This window comes from Engystomops pustulosus, chromosome 5, assembly GCF_040894005.1.
Source record: "Engystomops pustulosus chromosome 5, aEngPut4.maternal, whole genome shotgun sequence".
NCBI lineage: Eukaryota > Metazoa > Chordata > Amphibia > Anura > Leptodactylidae > Engystomops > Engystomops pustulosus.
In genome coordinates this window covers 157,012,378-157,033,887 of record NC_092415.1, presented here as the reverse complement: position 1 = coordinate 157,033,887, position 21,510 = coordinate 157,012,378, and the positions used below count along the sequence as shown (strand labels likewise).

Genomic DNA, 21,510 nt, shown 5'->3' with positions numbered 1-21,510 from the left:
ACATGGTCCGAGGCAGTGATGTCACCCCTGTTCCACCTCCCCTCTCCCCCCTGCTCATGTCTGTGTGTAATGTATAGTAAAGCATTGCCAGTGTCTGTGCTGCATCTGCTGACATGTTGCATCCTCCCAAACACATGTGAGAGACACAAACACCAGCTTCACATGTACCTGACATGTTCTGCTATAACATGTGTACCTGGAGCTGTTTTATCTCTCCTATACACACACACAGGCTGCAGGGGGCGCCAGCACCAGGAAGCACATCATTATACAGCCTCACACCATTATACAGGCTGTCAGTCATGCACTGGGGGTGTGGCTGTGCCTCCCACTTATGAATAAGCTGGACAGCTGAATATGCTAATGACTCATTGGACATTTCACAGGTCATTTGCATACAGCTTTAGGACCTCATTGCTTAAGTTTACAGGCATGTAGAGGGACAATGAAGGGATAGAGGCAATGCTTTCTAATGGTAGTTTATGAAAATATATTTAGTTTAGGGGGGTTATTTTGCCTGACGGGTTCTCTTTAAGCATAGGGCTTGCGTCATAGTTTGAAAGTTAAATATGGCACGCCCCCTAATTTGTATGGCATAGAAGCAAGCAGAGCTGCACCACAAAAGGGGTCACATGTGCCACATTCATGCGCACACACACTTCTTAAATACCTGTGCACGCCGGTTTAGCCCCGAAAAAAGTGCACAGTCTGACAAAGGTGTGACCCTTAGTAAATGAGCCAATATGAGATCTCCTGTGCCTGCCTCCACCTTCCCGGATAACTTCTCTGCCTGTAGCTTGCAGCTTCTCTCTGCTCATGATTTGTTGTTTGCTGGCAAGAGGTCAGTGAGTGTCTGTGACCTCTGTCCCTGACTGCAGGGGGGCAGGCTAGAAGCAGAGAGAGACAGAAATCCAAGATGGCGGCCACCCGACCCCAAGTCAGAAGTTACAGGGTTGTGTCTAGGTGCAACTGAAATTGTGTACACCACGACTGATAGAGACAGGTTGGACTTATGTTTATGAAATGCTGTATTTTTGTTAATAACATTGAAATTGAAGTTGTTTTGTTATCCTGAGTACATTTAAGAAACTTCACTTCGTGGGAACACCCCTTTAACCCCTTCCCGACGCGCGCCGTACTAGTACGGCGCGCGCCGGGTCCCGGTGCATGGAGAGGGCTCGCGGGCCGAGCCCTCTCCATAGCCGGTAAGTCTTTGCTGCATATTGCAGCAAAGGCTTACCGGTAACACCCGCGATCGGTGCTAGCACCGATCGCGGGTGCTTTCACCGCGATCGCCTCCGGCAATGCTGCCGGAGGCTTCAAAAAGATGGCGCCGCATGGGCGCCGCCATCTTGGCGCGGATCTCCGCTCCCCGATGACGTCACGGGGAGCGGTGATCCGTTGCCATGACAGCATCGGGCCTCACGAAGGCCCGAAGCTGTCTCGTTTTAACCTATTCATTACAATGTGCTATCAGCACATTGTAATGAATGAGGAGTAAAATCCCCATATACTGCCATATTGCAGTATGGCAGTATATGGTAGGATCGATCAGACAACCTAGGGTTAAAGTACCCTAGGGAGTCTGAAAAATAGTTAAAGTGAAAGTAAAAAAAAGTTTAAAAAAAAAAAATTATATTAAAAAAACCTAAAAATTCAAATCACCCCCCTTTCCCTAGAACTGATATAAATATTAATAAACAGTAAAAATCATAAACACATTAGGTATCACCGCGTCCGAAAATGTCCGATCTATCAAAATATAATAAAGTTTTTTTCACTGCGTTTAACCCCGTAACGGAAAATAGCGTCCAAAGTCAAAAATGACATTTTTTTGCCATTTTGGAAAATATAAAAAAATTAATAAAAAGTGATCAAAAGGTAGCACAGTCCTAACAATGATAGCAATGAAAACGCCATCAAAAGTCGCAAAAAATGACACCACCCACAGCTTCGTACACCAAAGTATGAAAAAGTTATTAGCGCCAGAAGATGGCAAAATCAAAAAAAAAATTTTTGTACAGGAGGTTTTAATTTTTTTAAATGTATGAAAACATTATAAAACCTGTACAAATGTGGTATCCCTGTGATCGTAGCAACCCAAAGAATAAAGTAGACATGTCATTTGGGACGCAGAGTGAAAGCTGTGAAATCCAAGCCCACAAGAAAACGTCGCAAATGTGTTTTTTCACCATTTTCACTGCATTTGGAATTTTTTTCCTGCTTCCCAGTACGCGCCATGGAATATTAAATACCGTCACTACGAAGTGCAATTTGTTACGCAGAAAATAAGCCATAACAGAGCTCTTTATGTGGAAAAATAAAAAAGTTAGATTTTTGAAGGTGGGGTGTGAAAAATGGAAGTGAAAAAACTAAAAAAGGCCAAGTCGTTAAGGGGTTAACCTGTTGGCGTTCAGCGTCCGATATAACGGACGCAGCGCTGATGCTGGTTCAGCTCAAGATCTGAGCCGAACCGGCATCCGGACACACAGGGTGCCGGCTATAGCTAATAGCTGACACCCAAGTGTAACACCCGCAGTTGGAGTGGGCTCCGATTGCGGGTGTTTAACCCGTTAAACCCGTCAGTGCGACCGCGGCATTTTACATACCTTTTGGGGGGAGGGGGGGGTTTCTTTCCCCCAGGATTGCCGCACAGTTTTGGGGGGGGCACCGATCATTGCTATGGCAACTCTGGGGTCTGATCAGCACCCCAGAGCTGCCTGTAGGCACTGCCTAAATGATGGCGTCTGTGACGTCATCTTGAAGGCACATTGTCAGCCTATGCATACTGCTAATACCCTGCAATACATCAGCATTGCAGGATATTATCATGAACAAGCCATTAGGTTATTGCTTGTTCATGTCCCATGGTGGAAATAGTAAAAAAGTTTAAAAAAAAAAAAAAAAAAAAAAAAAAAAAAAAAAAAGGTTATTCAATATAAAATAAATCAATAAAAATGCCCATAATCCTTATAACATGTAAAGAGACATATAACGCTAAAAAAAAGTCAAAATGATAACACAAACCCCACATATATAGTATCAACGCGTCCGTAACAACCCATAAAATAAAAAAACTTATTATTGAACCCGTACGATGGACATCGTTTAAAAAAAAAAAACCTTAAAAACCCACCAAAAATTATGATTTTTACCTATTGAATCCCACAAAAAATGCAATAAAAAGTGATAAAAAAAATATATGTACTCCAGAATGATACTGTTGCAAAGTACAACATGTCCCGCAAAAAACAAGCCATCAACCAGCACTGTAGCCAAAAAAGTTGTTGTAAAAATGTTATGTCACTTGGAAGACGGCAATGGAAAAATGATTGATTTTTTTCCCCACATTAGGTTTTATTTGGCAAATTTAGAAAAATGTAAGAAAAAAAATATGCATGTCTGGTATCCCTGTAATCGTACTGACCCATAGAATAAAGATAACATGATTGTTAGACTATACGGTGAACACTAGAAAAAAAAAAAATCCAGTAAAGAATTGAAGCTTTTCTACTCCTGACCTAAAAAAATATTCCTAAATTTTCAACAATAGGGGATACCAACCCCAAAATGGTAACACTGAAAAAGGCATCTCATCCGGCAAAAAAAATGCCGTCACATGGCCCCAATAACGAAACACCGAAAATTGTATAGCCTACAAAAGGGGCGAATGAGGAAACTAAAATCCTGGCAGCTGCAGGGCGCTCCTTCCCTTCTGCGCCTTGCCGTGCCCCCATAAAACAAGTAACGTCCACATGTGGGGGGTCTCTGTACTCGGGAGAAATTGCATAACAAATTGTAAGATGATTCCCTTTTTCGCTTTTGGAAATGTTTAAATTTTAGAGCTAAATGAACGTATAACCGGCACAATTTGACCATTCTAAATTTCACCTCCATTTTGATGCAATTACTATGAAGATCTCAAGCGATGAACAATCTTCCTAAAAGCTGTTTCTGATAGTTTGAGGGGTGCAGATTTGAAAATGGGTTGATTATATAGGGGGTTTTGATGTTAAATATGTAAAATGTCATACAAAACAGTATTTGTCCCCAAAATAGTCAATTCTGAAAAAAACCCAATGATTTTGAATTTAGAAAAATGGCAAATGTTTCAAAAAATTCATCATTTTTTCTATTTTTTTTGTAAATAAATGCAAAACCCATCAGCCAAAATTTACCACTAAAATGAAGTACAACATTGGGGAATAAAAACAATCTCAGAATCACTTTGATAAGTAACAGTGTTCAAAAGTTATAATGATATAAAGCGACGCCAGTCAGAATCCAAACAAATGGGACTGAGCCTTAAAGGGGTATTCTCGTCTGGGCATTCACATTCAGTTTCATTAATCTGCCATATATAAACATTTCTTCAATTAGATGTTATTAAAAAAAATGTTCCTGTGTGAAGATAATTTCTCATAAATGTAGTCATTTTGTCCCTTAGAAACGAGATAGCTTCCTCGGATACGGTCACCTCTGCCTGAGTGATTGCACAAATAAACAAAAAGGTTTTGTATATGAAATGTCCGGGAGTTACTACATGTCGCACAGCCGTCCTGTGGTAATGATTGCTGAATCCAGGAGGTCAGGCAGGACTCTATAGCGCAAGTCTGGCCACCGCTGCCAGAGTGTGACGTGGTCGTATCCGGGGAAGCCATCTGGTTTCTAAGGGACAACATGACTTTATTTATGTGAAATTATCTTCACACAGGAACATTTTTTTTAATAACATATAATTGAAGAAATGTTTATATATGGAAGATTAGTGAAACTGAATGTGAGTGCCCAGACGAGAATACCCCTTTAATATTGACTCCCAGAAACACCTGGAAAGAAAGAGCTAGGAAAAGCATTCTGGGAGAGGGAGCATCTATCACTCAAGAGGTGTGAATAATTTGCAGGCCAGAGTACAAGGCGTTGTATCCCTGTGCTCCGGCCTGCTTTTGGTCAAGAAACCCACAACAGTCACAGATTGGTTGAAGATACTGGTAGGCGAGTGGACCAAAATCCCACCTGAGCATGTGAGAGACTAGTGATGCGCTGTGGCTGCAGATGTGCTGAAGTCAAAGCAAATGCCTAGGCACTTTTAACTGATTTACTCATAGCATGAGATTTAAACAAAGCGTTTCAATGATTTTTGTAAAAAATTCTTGTGCACAGTTCTTGTGATATAAGATGCAGAATAATGTTGTTGTTAGTGTCTCAGTGGTGGTTCCTGTGCTGACACAGTAGCTCACTGGAAATTCTATGCCTTGGATTCAAAAAAAGATTGGGCCGTCATCACACAGTGTACACATCACTAATGATCACTAGTGAATCCCAAATCTCCCCAGCATATATATGTATCCCTTGTAGTTGTCTTTACTCTTTCTACTGCTTCTCTTTTCCATCTCTGACTCCCACATCATGACCGCAGGTCTACTTCAAAGTTATTATCCAACTCATTTGGGATATTACTGTGATCCTTTATGAAAACTAGTAATGATTATATTTAGGTACATATTTTGTTCGCAAATCCCCAACACTTTGTCATATGAGTTTAGTAGCAAGAGGACATGTTTGGATTACCGATGCGCTTCATAATATGGGAGGATAGAGAGGACTCAAGGGCTCAGCCCTCTCCGTACCAGGTGGGTGTTTGCTGCATATTGCAGCAAAGACTCAGGGGTACCACCTGCAGTCAGTGCTGGCAACAATCGTGGGTGTTAACCAGGTAAATGTGTCCGGCAAAGCTGCCAGAGGAATGGATTAGGTTGCTGCCCCCTGTGAAATCATAAGGGGGATGGTGATTGGCTAGTTATTCAGCCTGATCTCTAAGCGTCTGCTGGAGGAAGGTTACAAAGTGACAAAAATAGTAAAACACTTTAGTGACATGTCCCATACCATTACGGAGCTGTGGCCTTAATGGTGTATGGAAAGGGCACATGCCGCATTTACACGTTGCATTTTGAGACGCTAAACGTGATGGAAACACAATGTCACATCGACATGTGATCACAGGGGAAGTCCTTGGATTGCACCTCAAATCAAAAAGCAACGTGTGAACGAGGCTTGAGGGGATGACGCATTTATATGCACATATAACACAGCAAACACCTACCCGCAATACCTGTGATCAGTTCTGGCACTAACTAATGGTAGGTGCATGTATGGGACCTGAGGATTGCACTTTTGAGATCTAATCCTCACGTCCCCGCTATCTTTTTTTAAATCTTTAATGCTCTAATATGTATATTTTGTAAAGCGGCTACTGGGGCATGGAGTAGCCGGACATGAGGCTACACGTCGCGGCTACTGCACGGCCCAGTAGCCTCTTTGCTCCTCTCATCCTGAGATCTTCGGCGCACAGCTCCTCGTAGCTCCTCGTCCGAGAAGCCGGAGTTCTGAGCAAATCCTCGTAGCTGCACACCGAAGATCTATGGGTAGGAGGAGCAAAGAGGCTACTGGGGCGTAGAGTAGTCGCGATGTGTAGCCTCATGTCTGGCTACTGCATGCCCCCAGAAGCCGCTTTACAAAATTTACATATTAGGGCATTAAAGATTTTTAAAAGATAGCAGGGACGTGAGGATTAGCTCTAGAAAGGGCTATCCTCACGTCCCATACATGCACCTACCACCCGTTCAACCTCTATAGGTAGAATTGTGGTGGTAGGTTCCCTTTAAATACCATGGTCCACACCTCTCCAAGGCTCCCAAAGCCCCTCCTGGGGTTGGGGGGCTCATACAGATCCAGAATAATGTATAATGTCAAATACCCCGAAGGCCTGAAGAAAAAGTAAAAGTAAATATATATTGTGTCACATGAACTGTACTGTGAAAGCAGCAAATACAAAGTGCCCAAGAAAATGTACTGCACATGGAATTCCCAGTACATTACAAGGAATATACTTTTTTTAGTTCTTTTGAAAGCTGGGGAGTGAAAAATGGAAATGCAAAAACAGGGATTATGGAGCCAAGTGAAGGAAGCTTACTACTATGGGTTATTCTGCCACAAGTCCACCACTTGGGGCAGTGTTCCACTGACTTAAAGGGGTTTTCCAGGAATCTTGGAAAATCCCTGGGGGACGGCGATGACAAAAAAAAGGAACAGTTCAACCAATCAGTGTCCTTTACTGACCACGGGATATGAATTACGACACCCAATGACTCCTTGCACGTCAACATTTTTTTTAAGGGTCTGGCAAAGCTGGGTATTCAGAATGGCAGTGCTTCAGTATGAAAGCATGAATATGTGTCTCATTGTATTTTATAGAAAAAACACCCCCAGAAGACACAATGCTAGAAGTAGGAGATAACCGAGTACACTTTTAATGAGCCTGGCTCCAGGGGGTTTACCAGGGGTCTTGGAAACCCCCTTCAATATGCCCATGTAAAGCTGGCATAACAATGGGTAAAATACTAATATATCCCACCACATGGCATAATAAAATCAGCAATCATTCAGGTGATTGGACCCACAATCGGGTCGGCAGATATAATAGGTCATACACACATCCAATACGACCACACTCAGCTAAGGGAGTGGTAAAACAGGCCAGTAAAGGGTCTAAAGTTAGACAAAAGTTTACAACAGGTAAGTTCCACTCCCCGCACACAGCGTAGGGGTCGGCGTCTCTCAATACGATAAGTCTTTGTTCACACAGGACACGGAGCGCGCCAGATCTTCCCGCCCCGCACCTCTCAGGTACAGTCCCCACTACAAGACATAATGGCGCTACACACTCACCAGCTGGAGGACTTTCAGGATGAAGTGTTTCTTGTCCAGCTTGGATTTACAGCACAGCTCCTTCTTCTCAGGGAGCGCCTCAGTGGTGGTATTATAAGCAGGGCCTGCGGGGTCCGCCATGGCTGTAAGTGACTGCGTGTGTACACCCGAGGACGGGGCTTCGCCTTTGTGCTCTCCGCACTTCCTTCTCTTGAGTGACTCCTAGAAAATGGACTCCAACAACCAAATGAAAGTGAAACTATGAAAACATTGCACAACATAGGAGACCATAGTGAGGAGCGGAGCGCGGCCTCCCCCTGCTGCCCCCACGATTTCCATGCTTTCTTATTTACACTCAGCGGGGAATTTTCCTATGATAACAGATGTGTATTGTCACTTCTGTGCTGTAGCCTCAGCTGAGCTCATGTTCCTCTCAGGAATGACATAAACAAGGGTTTTCAGTGAACAAAATCGGATGCAGTGGCCTAAAACATACAAAAAGAACAGGATTATCCATTGTGACATGTTATTTTTGAGGGTGATGCCACATGTCACGTTTTTGGACCATTATAAAGGATGCGTTTTCAGTCTGTTTAAAAACGCATGCGTTTTTGAATGTTTACCATGTGTTTGGCTGGTTTTAATCTGTTTCACAGCTTTCTACACTACTAGAAATGAAGACAAACAGGTTCAAAGCAGCCAATCGCATGGTAAATATTCAAAAACGCATGCGTTTTTAAACGGACTGAAAACGTGACATGTGGCTTATATTTGTGTGAAAACTAAATCGCCCCATTTTTTCGTACAAATAACTCATTGATAACGTTCTTTTAACCTTTCCTCAGTGAGAATAAAAAAATAAAACTGCTGCTGTTATGTTTGTTATGCTCTAGATTTTGCGCTGATCACCTTGGGGGTTAGATAACATGATAACGTCAATCTCTGGGCGGATGTAATTACAACAATACCATATTTTATATAGTTCTTAATTTTTACCATTGGGGCCAGTCGGATCCCCGTAACTACTGAATATGGGGGGCAGGCACTATGACTTTTGGCTACTTTGGAGCAGGCAATATGACTTAGCTACTGTGGGGGCAAGAACTGTGACTATTGGCTGCTGTGGGGCAGGATTGTGTCTATTGGCTGCCAAAAGCAGACACTATGGGGCTTATTTACTAAGTGTCGGCGGACGGCACTTTCGTTGGATATTGCGACGTTTTGCACGACTGGGACAGGCATTTAAAACGGGATAGTGTTGCACGCGATCGGAGCGCAATCACACCTGCTTTCATGCGACAGAAATCGGGGGCAGGCCCTCAGACGATCCGATTGATCCAGACTGAGCATGGAATTTAACTTTAAAATTGTGTTCCAAGACATGCACTTACACCGAGAAGAAGGTGAACTCCGGCAGACCTAATGGGGGAAGCAACACATGCAGGAAATCTGGCGCACAATCTGAGTGAATTGCGGCAGAGTTCATTATCGTCTGACATTCCGGATCGGGGATCGCGCCATGGACGGGTGAGTAAATGTGCCCCTATGACTATTGGCTGCTGTGGGGCAGGCGCTATGACTTTTGGCTACTGTGGGGGCAGGTACTGTGACTAGTGGCTACAGTGGGAGTACAGTTACTCATTTAATTACTATGGGGACATAATCATGATCTCTATGGGAGCAAGAGAACAATATTAAAGGGGTTGTCTTTGACTTATTAAAAAAGGTGGCCGGGAGGGGGATGCTTAAAAAAAATAAAGATGTACTTACTTCTTGTTGCCCTCCTGCTGCGGTCGCTCCAATCTGTGCTCCTTGGGCAGCGCTGGATTCAGCTTCCGGCCGGCCGTGGCCAACCACGCCCACCTGTCCCTATTCACAGCATTGTATATACTGGACGGACGGTTTTTTGTGTTCAGCCGGAAGCCAAATCCAGTGCTGTTAGGCCAGTATTTTTTTTTTTTTAAAGCAGCTCCCTCCCGGCCACCTTTTGTTATTTTCAATAAGTCTCGGACAACCCCTTTAAATTTGTGATAAGGACTGGGGAGATAATGATGAAGTGAGAAACATAAAATTTTCATGTTGCTTAATCTTCAGGGATGAGATGTGGCTGACATGGCTGCCTTCTCGGATCAAAGACTTCATCTGTGAGTTTCTGTATGTGTATAAATACTAAGCTGGATTCTTGTGCAGAATTTATGTACTTATTTAAAAAAAAAAAAATTACAAAAACAAAAAATTAATGTTCAAAATACCCCCTTTCCCTAGAACTGATGAATAAAATTTAAATCATAAACATGTTTGGCATCCCGTATTGGCCACAAGACCCAGCGCTCCCCTTCCTTTACCCAAGGTACCTAGGTAAGAATAATCTTCTTCACCCCACAGGCACTCAGGTCCCCTCTCATGGACAGGAAACCACAGAAGCCAGGAGGAAGGAGTGTCCTTTTAATTCAAAGGTTTTCTGTCCCTTTGTCAGATGGGTGAAGAGAGAGGGGGGGGGGGGCTAGTTATGTATTTTTGAAGGTGGGTAGTGAAAAGTGCAAAAACAAAAAGGTCCAGGTCATTAACCCCTTAAGGACGCAGCCATTTTGCAGGTTAAGGCTCAGCCCGATTTTTTGGATTCTGACCTGCGTCGCTTTATATGGTTATAACTTTTGAACACTGTTACTTATCAAAACGATTCTGAGATTGTTTTTTCCCCACATGTTGTACTTCATTTTAGTGGTAAATTTTGGCTGATAAGTTTTGCGTTTATTTACAAAAAAAAAGAAAATATGATAAATTTTTTGAAAAATTTGCCATTTTCGAAATTCAAAATCATTGCGTTTCCAGGCAGATAGATTTACCACCTAAATAAGTTGCTGAATAACATTTCCCATTTGTCTACTTTACATTTTCATAATTTTTGATATGTCTGGATAATTTATTTTGATGTCACGCGGCTTACAAATAGAATATCGCTTTTCCGGATTTTCAGAATTGACTATTTTGGGGATAAATACTGTTTGGAATGAAATTTTACATATTTAGCATCAAAACCCCCTATATAACCAACCCATTTTCAAATCTGCACCCCTCAAGCTATCAGAAACAGCTTTTACGAAGATTGTTAACCCCTTGAGATCTTCATAGTAATTGAATCAAAATGGAGGTGAAATTTAGAATGGTCAAATTGTTCCCTTATACGTTCATTTAGCACTAAAATTTACACATTTCCAAAATATAAAAAGAGAAAACCCACCATACAATTTGTTCTGCAATTTCTCCTGAGTGCAGAGACCTCCCACATGTGGCCGTTACTTGTTTTATGGGCGCACAGCGAGACGCAGAAGGGAAGGAGCGCCCTGCAGCTGCCAGGATTTTAGTTTCCTCATTGGCCCCTTTTGAAGGCTATAAAATTTTCGCTTTTGCGTTATTGGGGCCATGTGATGCCATTTTTTTTGCGCGATGAGATGCTTTTTCCATTGTTACCATTTTGGGGTTGGTATCACCTATTGTTGAAAATTTAGGAACTTTTTTTGAGGGCAGGAGTAGAAAAGCATCAATTCTGTACTGGATTTTTTACTCTTTTTTTTTTTTTGGTGTTCACCGTATAGACTAATAATCATGTTATCTTTATTCTATGGGTTGATACGATTACGGGGATACCAGACTTGAATATATTTTCTTACGTTTTACTAAATTTGTCAAACAAAACCCTAATGTGGGGAAAAATCTATCATTTATGTATTGCCGTCTTCCAAGTGGCATAACATTGTTACTTTTTTGGCTACGGAGCTGGTTGATGGCTTGTTTTTTGCGGGACATGTTGTACTTTGCACCAGTATCATGTCGGAGTACACATGGTTTTTTGATCGCATTTTATAGCATTTTTTGTGGGATTGAATAGCTAAAAATCATAATTTTTGGAAGGTTTATAGCAGTTTTTTTTTACGGCGTTTATCGTGGGGGTTCAATAATGATTTACTTTTATTCTACGGGTTGTTACGGACGCGGTGATACTATATATGTGGGGTTTGTGTTATGATTTAGACTTTTTTTTTAGTTATATGTCTCTTTATATGTTTTGGGGGTTTTGGGCATTTTTAGTGATTTATTACTTTATTTTTTTATTGAATAACATTTTTTTTTTTACTTTTTCACTTGTATACCATGGTACATGAACAAGAAATCCTCTGATTGCTTGTTCATGATAATATTCTGCAATACTCATGTATTGCAGAGTATTATCAGTGTCAGCCTATACACTTGCATAGGCTGGCACTGTGCCAGTAAGATGACGTCACAGACGCCATCTTACTGGCAATTCTTGCAGGTAACTCTGGGGTCCAGATCGGACCCCAGAGTTACTATAGCAACGATCGGCGCACCCCGAAAACGGTTCGGGGGGGCCGATCATGGGGGAAAGACCCCCCAGATACATGTTAGATGCCGCGGTCGCGCTGACCGCGGCATTTAACGGGTTAAGCACCCGCGATCGGAGACAACTCCGATCGCGGGTGTTACACTGGGGTGCCGGCTATCAGTCACAGCCGGCACCCCGTCTTTCCCGATGCCGGTTCGGCTCAGATCTTGAGCCAAACCGGCATCAGCTCAGCGTCCGATATATCGGACGCTGAGCGCTAAGTCACTGAGCTCAGCGTCCGATATATCGGACGCTGAGCGGGAAGAGGTTAAGGAGAAACATGTAAATGTATTGTAATGGCTCAGTCACATCCCCAGCCTTAATCAAACCGAGAATCTGCAGTCAGACTTGAAGATTGCTGTTGATCATCTTGAAAAGAGACTTATCCGATTCATTTTGTGGCTGTAATTGCTCCAAAAGGTAACTCGACATTGTAAAGCTGTAGGGAGGTGAATAGTTATGCACTCTGGGTTTCTGATATTTGTCTCATTTGTTGTTTACTTCATAATAAAAACAAAAAAAAAATGTTCAAATTTGTAGATATTAGAGATGAGCGAACATACTCGTCCGAGCATTAGCGTACTCGAAACTGCTCGTTGCTCGGACGAATACTTCGCCCGCTCGAGAAAATGGCATCTCCCGCCATTTTGCTTTTTGGCGGCCAGAAACAGAACCAATCACAAGCCAGGAGACTCTGCACTCCACCCAGCATGACGTGGTACCCTTACACGTCAATAGCAGTGGTTGGCTGGCCAGATCAGGTGACCCTGGGATAGACTAGCCCCTGCCCGCGCTGCTCGGATCATTCTGTGTCTGGATGCCGCTAGGGAGAGAGCTGCTGCTGGTCAAGGAAAGCGTTAGGGTGTTCTATTAGAATAGTGTTAGGCAGGAGTGATTCTACAAGAACCCAACAGCCCTTCTTAGGGCTACAATAACGTTATACATTTTTTTTTTTTATTTGCTTGTGGCTGGGCTTGCTGGCACTAGTAGTGCAGCTAGTACCATATTGTGAGGAATTTGCAGGGGGACTTGCTACCGTTGTGTTTAGCTCTTAGTGACACGCATATCCACCTCAAACACCAAAGTGGGACAATTTATTAGGGCTTTGATTAGAATTAGGCAGAGTCTGCTGATTTAATATTTTTTTTTTATCTTTATTTCATTTTAAACTCAAACTCATCTTACAAAGCAGTGTTCTCTCATTGTAGGCTACAAAATAGCCATAGGAGAACCGCAACGGCTTACTTAGGCCTACAATAGCGTTATGTTTTCCTTTTTTTTGTTTGCTTCTGGCTGGGCTTGCTGGCACTAGTAGTGCAGCTAGTACCATACTGTGAGGAATTTGCTGGGAGACCTGCGACCGTTGTGTTTAGCTCTTAGTGACACACATATCCACCTCAAACACCAAAGTGGGACAATTTATTAGGGGTTTGATTAGAATTAGGCAGAGTCTGCTGAATTTATTATTTTTTTTTTACCTTTATTTCATTTTATAGCTCAAACTCATCTTGCAAAGCACAAAATCCAGTTGTCTGCTGTCAGTGTAGGTTAGAAACTAGCCATAGCAATAGGATAGCATCATTTTGTTAAAAAAAATAAAAAACTAAAAAAAAATAAACACAATTTTTTTTTTTTTCAAGTTTACACTTTAATTTGGAAAATGTTTAACCCGAGGGCTAGGGGTAGAGGACGAGGGCGTGGACGTGGGCGTCCAACTACTGCAGGGGTCAGAGGCCGTGGTCCTGGGCGGGGTGAGACACCACCTGCTGATGGGGGAGCAGGGGAATGCCGCAGAGGTACACTCCCTAGGTTCATCATGTCTCAAGTTACTGGGACTCGTGGTAGAGCACTGTTGAGGCCAGAACAGTGCGAAGAGGTGATGTCGTGGATTGCGGACAATGCTTCTAGCCATTTGTCCACCAGTCAGTCTTCCACGCAGTCCACCCATGTCACCGAAATCGGCACTCCTCCAGCTCCTCCACCTCAGCCTCCTTCCCCCCAGTCTGCCCCCTCCCACCAAAATTTGAACCGGAATACTCTGAGGAACTGTTTTCTGGACCCTTCCCACAGTCACAAACCACTTGTCCTGCTGCTGCTGAGCTATTTTCCGATGCCCAGGTTTTCCACCAGTCGCAGTCTGCGGGTGATGATGACATTATTCACGTAGTGGAAGAAGTGTGTAAAGAGGTGTCGGACGATGAGGAGACACGGTTGTCAGACAGTGGTGAAGTTGTTGTCAGGGCAGGAAGTCCGAGGGGGGAGCAGACTGAGGGATCGGAGGATTATGAGGTGACAGACCCAAGCTGGGTTGATAGGCCGGGTGAACACAGTGCTTCTGAGACGGAGGCGAGTCCTATAGCAGAACAGGTTGGAAGAGGCAGTGGTGGGGCCAGACAGAGAGGCAGGGCCAGAGCTGGTGCATCAGCACCAAATGTTGCCCGTAGTCAAGCTCCCGTGGCGAGGGCTAGATTTTCAGAAGTCTGGAGGTTCTTTAAAGAAACACCGGATGACCGACGGACTGTGGTGTGCAACCTTTGCCAAACCAGGATCAGCAGGGGTTCCACCACTACTAGCTTAACTACCACCAGTATGCGCAGGCATATGAATGCTAAACACCCCACTCAATGGCACCAAGCCCGTTCACCTCCGGCCGGGCACACCACTGCTCCTTCCCCTGTGTCATCTGCTAGTCAGCCCCCTGCCCAGGACCCTGGCCCAAACACCTCCCGTGCGAAAACCCCATCTTCGCCTCCACGATCCTCCACAGCATCCACCAGCGTTCAGCTCTCCATACCCCAGACGTTAGAGCGCAAAAGGAGGTATAGCGCAACCCACCCACACGCCCAAGCCCTCAACGTCCACATCTCCAAGTTGCTTAGCCTGGAGATGCTGCCCTATAGGCTGGTAGAGACCGAGGCCTTTCGAAACCTCATGGCGGCGGCCGCCCCTCGGTATTCGGTCCCCAGCCGCCACTACTTTTCCCGATGTGCCGTCCCAGCCCTGCACAAGCACGTGTCAGAGAACATCCTCCGTGCCCTGACCCACGCCGTTTCTGACAAGGTCCACCTGACCACGGACACGTGGACGAGTGCTGCCGGGCAGGGCCACTATATGTCGCTGACGGCACATTGGGTTAACTTGGTGGAGGCTGGGACCGAGTCTGACCCTGGGGCTGGTCATATACTGCCGACGCCAAGGATTGCGGGGCCTACCTCGGTCCAGGTCTCAAAGGCCTACTATGCCTCCTCCTCCTCCCACCCCTCCTCCTCCTCTGAATTACCATCCGTGGGCATGGCGCCATCAGTCGGTAGCTCTAGGCACAGCAGCAGTGCCATCGCTAAGCGACAGCAGGCGGTGCTCAAACTGCTGAGCCTAGGCGATAAAAGGCACACCGCCCAAGAGTTATTACAGGGCATCACGGCGCAGACTGATCTGTGGCTGGCACCCCTGAACCTGAAGCCAGGCATGGTTGAGTGTGACAACGGCCGTAACCTGGTGGCAGCTCTGCAACTCGGCAGACTGACACATATGCCATGCCTGGCCCATGTGTTAAATCTCATAGTTCAGCGTTTCCTCAAGACATACCCCAATCTGTCTGATTTGCTCACGAAGGTGCGCCGCATCTGTGCGCATTTCAGGAAGTCCAGCACAGATGCTGCCACTCTCAGGGCAGCGCAGCGCCGCCTCCAACTGCCCGCTCACCGACTGTTGTGCGACGTGCCCACGAGGTGGAATTCAACACTAACCATGTTATCCAGAGTTTACCAGCAGCGCAGAGCGATTGTAGACTGCCAGATGTCAACTTCCACCAGAACTGGTAGTCAGGTCAGTCAGCTTCCTCAAGTCTACAATGAGGAGTGGACGTTGATGTCTGATATCTGTCAGGTGCTGAGTAACTTTGAGGAGTCAACACAGATGGTCAGTGGTGATGCCGCCATCATCAGCCTCACCATCCCGCTGCTTGGCCTGTTGAAAAACTCTCTGGTCAGCATGAAGTCGGAAGCTTTGCGCTCGTCACAAGAGACGGGGGAAGAAGATTCCCTTGTTGATAGCCAAAGCACCCTTAGGTCTGTTTCTCAGCGCATATCGGAAGAGGTGGAGGAGGATGAGGTGGAGGAGGATGAGGAGGAGAATGTTGGCGAGACAGAAGAGGGGACCATTGTTCAGTCCTTCACTGTTCAGCGTGTATGGGCAGAAGAAGAGGAGTTGGAGGAGGAGGAAATGGACAGTCAGGCCAGTGAGGGGAGCGAATTCTTGCGCGTTGGGACTCTGGCGCATATGGCAGATTTCATGCTAAGCTGCCTATCCCATGACCCTCGCGTTCAAAGAATTTATTCCAGCACCGATTACTGGGTATTCACTCTCCTGGACCCACGGTACAAGCAAAATCTTTCCACTCTCATCCCTGGAGAGGAAAGGAGTGTGAGAATGCATGAATACCAGCAGGCCCTGGTGCACAAGCTGAAACAGTATTTCCCTTCTGACAGCGCTAGCGGCAGAGGGCGTACTTCTGCGGGACAAGTAGCGAGGGAGAGTAGGCGACCAGGCAGCTTGTCCAGCACTGGCAGGGGTACGCTTTACAAGGCCTTTGCCAGTTTTATGTCACCCCAGCAAGACACTGTCACCTGTCCCCAGTCTCGGCAGAGTAGGGCTGATCTTTACAGAAAGATGGTGAGGGAGTACGTAGCTGACCATACCATCGTCCTAAATGATCACACAGCTCCCTACAACTACTGGGTTTCAAAGCTGGACATGTGGCACGAACTGGCGCTGTACGCCTTGGAGGTTCTTGCCTGCCCTGCCGCTAGCGTGTTGTCCGAGCGGGTTTTCAGTGCAGCTGGTGGCATCATCACCGATAAGCGTACACGCCTGTCGACTGACAGCGCTGACAGGCTGACGCTTATCAAGATGAATAAAGCCTGGATTTCTCCGCATTTCCATTCTCCACCAGGTGAAGGAAGCTGAACCTGAATAATGTATGCACTCCTCCTCATTGTCCTCCTTCTCCTCCTTTTTGTACACTAAAGCAGAGGAAACTGGCAATTTTTTTGCCAGGGCCAACTGGCTCTGGCTATAGTACTCTATGTATTTAATTTTTCTGGAGGGCCAACTACCCTGTCCTCTGTTTTAAACAATTTTTGGGACTGCCACATACAGGCACTCAATTTATTTAATCTTTTTGGAGGACCAGCCACCTGCTCCTCTGCTTTGAAAACTTTTTTGGACTGCCACATACAGGCACTATCCAAATTAAATTGTCTCCATAGCAGCCTCCACACGTCGACTTTTTAGCTGCCTTCACACGTCATCGCCATAGCTGCCTCCAAAAGTAGTCCATATAGCTGCCTCCAAAAGTAGTCCATATAGCTGCCTCCATACATGGTCCCCTTATCAAACGAGCAGAATTTTGGGTTGTTTTCATGGCTTCCACATCAAACTTGTTAACTTTGTCGCCACCCTGCTGTGTAATCCACAAAATATACTGGCAAACTTTTATCATGTACCAATATTATTTCAGCGCTTCTTGCGCATCTGTTTACATTCCCCTCACCCGCCAGAACCCAAACTTATAAGAACGCTACTACACTTGATCTTATACAAAAGGTTCTTAGAAGTGCTGTTTGGGGAGTAGCCTAGAGACAGGGGCTTGGATTGGTGAAAGCTCGCCTGGCAGCGGAGCGCCAGCTCCATCCCAAGATCCAACTAACATAGTTTTAACTGCAGCACCTTTAATCTACTACTAGTTCACTGCCTCCATACATGGTCCCCTTATCAAACGAGCTGTGTCAGGCAGAATTTTGGGTTGTTTTCATGGCTTCATCAAACTTGTTAACTTTGTCGCCACCCTGCTGTGTAATCCACAAAATATACTGGCAAACTTTTATCATTTACCGATATTATTTGAGCGCTTCTTGCTCACCTCCTTTGGTTCCTCTCTGCCACCCATTGGTTTTAAGCCTGAGTCCATTTGGGGTATGTTGCCAAGACACTCTCTAGCCTGCCGCCGCTGCCTCTGCATAGTCCCCTATAGTGTCAGGGTCAATTATTGGATGTTTTAGATGCTATCTAGCCTCATTCGGTCACTCTGTCATGGCCATGCTGTTGCCCATAATTTTGGCATAATGGTACGATTAAGCAGCCTCAGAGGCATCCATGCATGCTGCCCCTGCTGTTTCCTGTCCATTTCCGTGGTGTTTCCATCCTTTTCTGAGGTTCCCAGGTGTTTGGCCAAGCTTCCCTGTGCAGAGCCTTGGTCCCCTTGAAAAATGCTCGAGTCTCCCATTGACTTCAATGGGGCTCGTTATTCGAGACGAGCACTCGAGCATTGGGAAAAGTTCGTCTCGAATAACGAGTACCCGAGCATTTTAGTGCTCGCTCATCTCTAGTAGATATGTTCTTTACATGAAATGATGCATACTTTTAAAAACAATTTAATCTCAGGTTCTGAGGTAGCACAAATGTCAAGAGGGATGAAAATTTTTGTGAGTGAGTGAACATACTATTCCTTGTCTATTTCTAGTGGTATGTTTTTTTTTTAAAAAAAAAAAACCTACCTCTGCTGGAAAAGTGTTTCTTGACTATTCTATGTGCTCACTTTACATCCCTTGCCCACAAATGATTAACAAAAGTACCGTCCGCGTCTTCGTATAACAGAACTCCTACACATTTATAGTCTTATGTAAAGATCACATTTTTCACTGTCCACTGATCCATTCCTATCTTTGAACTCTCGAGCACTCACTACTCTGATCCTAGTCATGCATTAAACAAGCCCATTGAACGCCATTGATGCTATCCTAGTGATGTCAGTATTTCACAAAAAGAGCTGTAAAGTGACAATAGGATTTTTATAACAGATAGTCGGAAAGGACTGGGACTGAGATTGAACCAAATTCAAATCAAAATGGTCCTGTTTTCACACATAACTCCCTGCTGTGCAATACAATAAAGTACTAATAATAAGGTTAGAGCTTCTAACTTAGTGGTATTGTTTTCCATGCTGCCACAAATGATCATAAAAATAACTAAAGCTTTGGAGTATTTTTTCTATTTCAGAATAGAATAGAGCAGGTTAAAATAGTGAACTTTATTACAACGTGTACTAACAAAAACAACTTCTCCGTGCCTTTTTTCTGCTCTCTCCTGCATTGAGCAGTGTATATGAAAACCTTCTGAGGTCCACCCACTGCAGTTAAGCAAACTAACATTTAAAGGGAACCTGTCACCACATTTTTCACAAATACAGATAGTTACTAGGGCTCTATAGGAACCTGCCACTATCTGACACCCTTCTTTTAGCCAAAATTTTTTTTATAAATTTGACAGTATCTAGGGTTCTATAGAGCGAGTCTAGGGGTGTGGCCTAATGTCATGTCCTAGATCTCCTCATTTGCAGGGCCATACGCCGTGCATTTCTATGGAGAGGGAGTCACCCCTCCTCTCCAGTGCGCCGGACGTATGCCCTCCCATCATACCATGTACTCTAAAGCTGTATATTACATAAGTTTACTATTTATCTGCACGATTAATCTATTAAATGTTGTCAAAAGTGGATCCGGTGTATTCTATCAGTTTTATAGTTGAAGTCCCTACAAATTATTCCTATTTGCAACCTTCAAAATTAGGTAATGCTTTTGTATTAAAGAAGCCACACACTAAACATTTTCATGGATATATTTTTCTGTTGAAAAGTACATTTTTGGGAGTATCCATTCGGTTGGTACAATTTCACTTTACAACAAATTTTTGAAACCAGGTCAATTTTGGGTAAATCCATTAACATCCCTCTTAAAAGTGAGAATTGGCACTCAAATATATATATGGAGTCGAGTTATGGGTCATATACACATACAATTGTAGAGGAAAGAAACATTGTTTTAATCCATAAAGCATGCACTTTTCCTGGCAAATCTGATCAACTGCAAACACCGGAAACATCTTAGAAACAATCATCCATCCTGCATAAACTTGGGTAAAATAAATATACTTACAATACCTTGACTTCAGTGTTTAAAAGGTGGAATTTAATGTAATCTAGATCAGGAATGAGTGAACAGTTTACCTTGTCAACACAATACAACTACCTGAAGGTTTAGTAAAGAAACAGCAAATAAAATATGTTGGGCCGCGGGGTTACTGAATTTGACAATCATTCCCTGAAATTAAATTAGAAGTTTTTAAACACACAAAGAACAAAATTTTGGTTTTAAAGCATTTTAGAACAACTGAGAAAAAAAAAAAAAGTATTTAATACAGAGAAAGGTACAGATTAAAGTTTAACTAATTTTAGCAGGAGGTAGTCCAGTTTTATTAGCATACTGTGGTCTTCCTTAACAAAGGAGCCATCATTAAGCTATTAAACTTTCATGCAATATGCAGATTAGTTGGAAAGTGCTCAGTGGGCGGTTCTTAGCTCTGCCAATGAAAAGGCTATTCATTTAACCAGCCCTCCACACCATGTGTAGAGATGAGCAGTCCTGTACTGGGCGACACAGACATACTGCCCATCTGGCAAATTACAACCCCTAGCTACTAGCCATGGGTGTTATTAGCCAGGGATGTCTGGATAACAGCCATGGCTAGATGCTAAGGGCGTCAATTAGACAAATTGTCCGCCAATATGTCTGGATTGTGTGTTACGCTCTCTGTACAATTTCGATTTCTTACACTCTTCCTACATCCACTACATTGTGCTGTAATTTGTTTAATAGGAAAATGAGTCCTCCAACTCCCCTTAAAGGGGTTTTCCAGGCTTAAAAAGAATGCGACCATGCTATCTATATAGGTAGCAGCAAGACTGTTAATAATACATTTATGTTCCAGTAGTGTGGCTGGATTAGAAGCACAATGGTGAACTGGTTTGTGAAATCTCTTCTGTTAGGAGTAAGAGCTTCTCTTACTGAAGTTACTCAGGAGGAAAGACTAGACTTTTCAGTGAATAGATCTTACACACCAGTGCACTCGAGTGTGTGTAATCCAGCCACAGTCCTGGAACATAAATGCAAGTCCAGCTACAATCCTAACACAGTAAGGTATGGTAACAAAGACCTCCAGGGACAAAACACAAAATCTTTGTACGGTCAAAACTGCTGATTGATTCCCTTTCAACCATTCCTGACCAATCCCAAGAATAGATTAATTGTTTAGGTGATGCTCACTTTAGTCTGCTTCTACCTCTGTATAAACTGAAAATTAGCTGATCAGCAGGATGGTTAAGTTTGATACCCCTCATATGTATAGGTTATTAATAATTTAAATCCCAAAATACCTCTGAGGCTACTTGCACACTAAACGTGGTCGGGTGACCATGCAGAGCTACTCTCCCTCTCCCCTCTCAAAAGCGATGCACAGCACCTGGTCATACATACACGTATGCCCAACATACCACTGCAGGACGC

At 44.0% G+C, this 21,510-nt stretch overlaps 1 protein-coding gene across 1 annotated transcript in view; it reads right to left on the bottom strand.

The window, feature by feature from the left end:
- CMTM6 (CKLF like MARVEL transmembrane domain containing 6) overlaps positions 1-8,027 on the bottom strand; it is a 31,076-nt gene extending 23,049 nt beyond the window's left edge. The window contains exon 1 of the mRNA XM_072153565.1: positions 7,729-8,027. Within this exon, the coding sequence (XP_072009666.1) occupies positions 7,729-7,848 (120 nt within the window). The 5' untranslated portion in view covers positions 7,849-8,027. The remainder of the gene's footprint in view (positions 1-7,728) is intronic.
- Positions 8,028-21,510: the final 13,483 nt, after the last annotated feature.